The sequence below is a fragment of the Colobus angolensis genome, unplaced genomic scaffold (genome assembly GCF_000951035.1).
Source record: "Colobus angolensis palliatus isolate OR3802 unplaced genomic scaffold, Cang.pa_1.0 Scaffold242, whole genome shotgun sequence".
NCBI classification, from domain to species: Eukaryota; Metazoa; Chordata; class Mammalia; order Primates; family Cercopithecidae; genus Colobus; species Colobus angolensis.
This window is the reverse complement of record NW_012115622.1, coordinates 1018487-1020275: the sequence shown is the minus strand read 5'-3', so window position 1 is coordinate 1020275 and position 1789 is coordinate 1018487. Positions and strand designations below refer to the sequence as shown.

The 1789-nt window shown below is 54.9% G+C and overlaps 1 protein-coding gene across 1 annotated transcript in view; it reads left to right on the top strand.

The window, feature by feature from the left end:
• Positions 1-1789, top strand: part of CECR2 (cat eye syndrome chromosome region, candidate 2) — an 87341-nt gene that overhangs the window by 73338 nt on the left and 12214 nt on the right. The window contains exons 14-15 of the mRNA XM_011945660.1: positions 578-703; positions 895-1738. Of these exons, the coding sequence (XP_011801050.1) occupies positions 578-703; positions 895-1738 (970 nt within the window). The remainder of the gene's footprint in view (positions 1-577; positions 704-894; positions 1739-1789) is intronic.

The following is a 1789-nucleotide window of genomic DNA, read 5'->3' as shown; positions in this document are numbered from 1 at the left end:
ATCCCAGCACTTTGGGAGGCCGAGAGGCAAGGAGATCATGAAGTCAGGAGATCAAGACCATCCTGGCTAACATGATGAAACCCCATCTCTACTAAAAATACAAAAAAATTAGCCAAGCGCGGTGGCGGGCGCCTGTAGTCCCAGCTACTCGGGAGGCTGAGGCAGAAAGATGGCGTGAACCCAGGAGGCGGCGGAGCTTGCAGTGAGCGGAGATCGCACCACTGCACTCCAGCCTGGGTGAAAGAGTGAGACTGCGTCTCAAAAAAAAAAAAGATTTCATGGTAGCAGGCAACTGGGGAGAAACGGCTAAAATGGATCCTTGGGAGGAGGAGTAATAAAAAGGAGATTGAGAAATACTGATTTAATCTAGTATCTACTGGAGAAGGAAGTTGCTTCGGGCTCACAGGCAAGCCCTGATGCGGGTGAGCACGTATGTTCACAGTCTCCCTGTTTCCGGCCGAGGTTTCGTCATCTGTTTTATTTTAGTAGAATGTTCATCTTCAGGAAAACCCTTGTTGTCAACCTAAGGTCTGTGCCTTTCCTTTTTCCTCTTCTTGCTTTGCTCAATGTGCTGCAGAGGCCAGCAGTACCAGGGACATTTGGCCCTCTGCGAGGATCAGATCCTGCCACCTTGTATGGCTCTGGCGTCCTGGAGCCACACCCTGGGGAGCCTGTGCAGCAGCGTCAGCCTTTCGCCATGCAGGTAAGCAGCCTACTCAGGAGGTGCAGGTGCAGAGGGTCCCACAGGTACGTTTCAGAGAAAAAGTCTCTTTCTAGGTTAAATGTCGTTCATTGCCTCCTTTCCCAAAGAGCCTGTTCCCATAGAGAAGCACGTCACGACGTGTGTCTTATTCTGTGAGTCTGGTTAACTGTGCTGCCTTTTCTTGTTGCCAGCCTCCAGTTGGAATTAACAGCCTCCGAGGACCCAGGCTAGGCACACCCGAGGAGAAGCAGATGTGTGGGGGGCTGACGCACCTTTCTAACATGGGCCCACACTCTGGATCCTTGCAGCTTGGGCAGATAAGTGGCCCAAATCAGGAGGGAAGCGTGTATGCTCCTGCTCAGTTCCAGCCAGGATTCATTCCTGCCCGGCATGGGGGAGCTCCAGCCCGGCCGCCAGACTTTCCTGAAAGCTCAGAAATTGCTCCCAGCCACATGTATCGCTCGTACAAGTACCTGAATCGAGTACACTCTGCCGTCTGGAATGGGAACCACGGTGCTACGAACCCAGGACCCTTAGGCCCAGATGAGAAGCCCCACCTGGGGCCAGGACCCTCGCACCAGCCTCGCACTCTCGGTCACATGATGGATTCCCGAGTCATGAGACCACCTGTCCCCCACAACCAGTGGACTGAACAATCAGGCTTCCTACCTCATGGAGTTCCTTCCACAGGGTACATGCGACCGCCCTGCAAGTCTGCTGGACATCGGTTACAGCCACCTCCAGTGCCAGCACCCAGTTCTTTGTTTGGAGCGCCTGCCCAGGCTCTGCGGGGGGTGCAGGGAGGGGACTCCATGATGGACAGCCCAGAGATGATCGCCATGCAGCAGCTCTCCTCCCGCGTCTGCCCCCCAGGTGTGCCTTACCACCCCCACCAGCCCGCACCCCCGCGTTTACCTGGCCCTTTTCCGCAGGTAGCTCACGCAGTGTCAGTCACTGTGTCAGCCCCCAAGCTTGCCCTGGGCAACCCTGGGAGGGCACCGAACAGTGAAACACAAGAGCCTGAGAATGACCAAGGTAACTCACACTGTCACTTTGGGCTCTTTAAGCTCTTGTTTCATGAGTAAT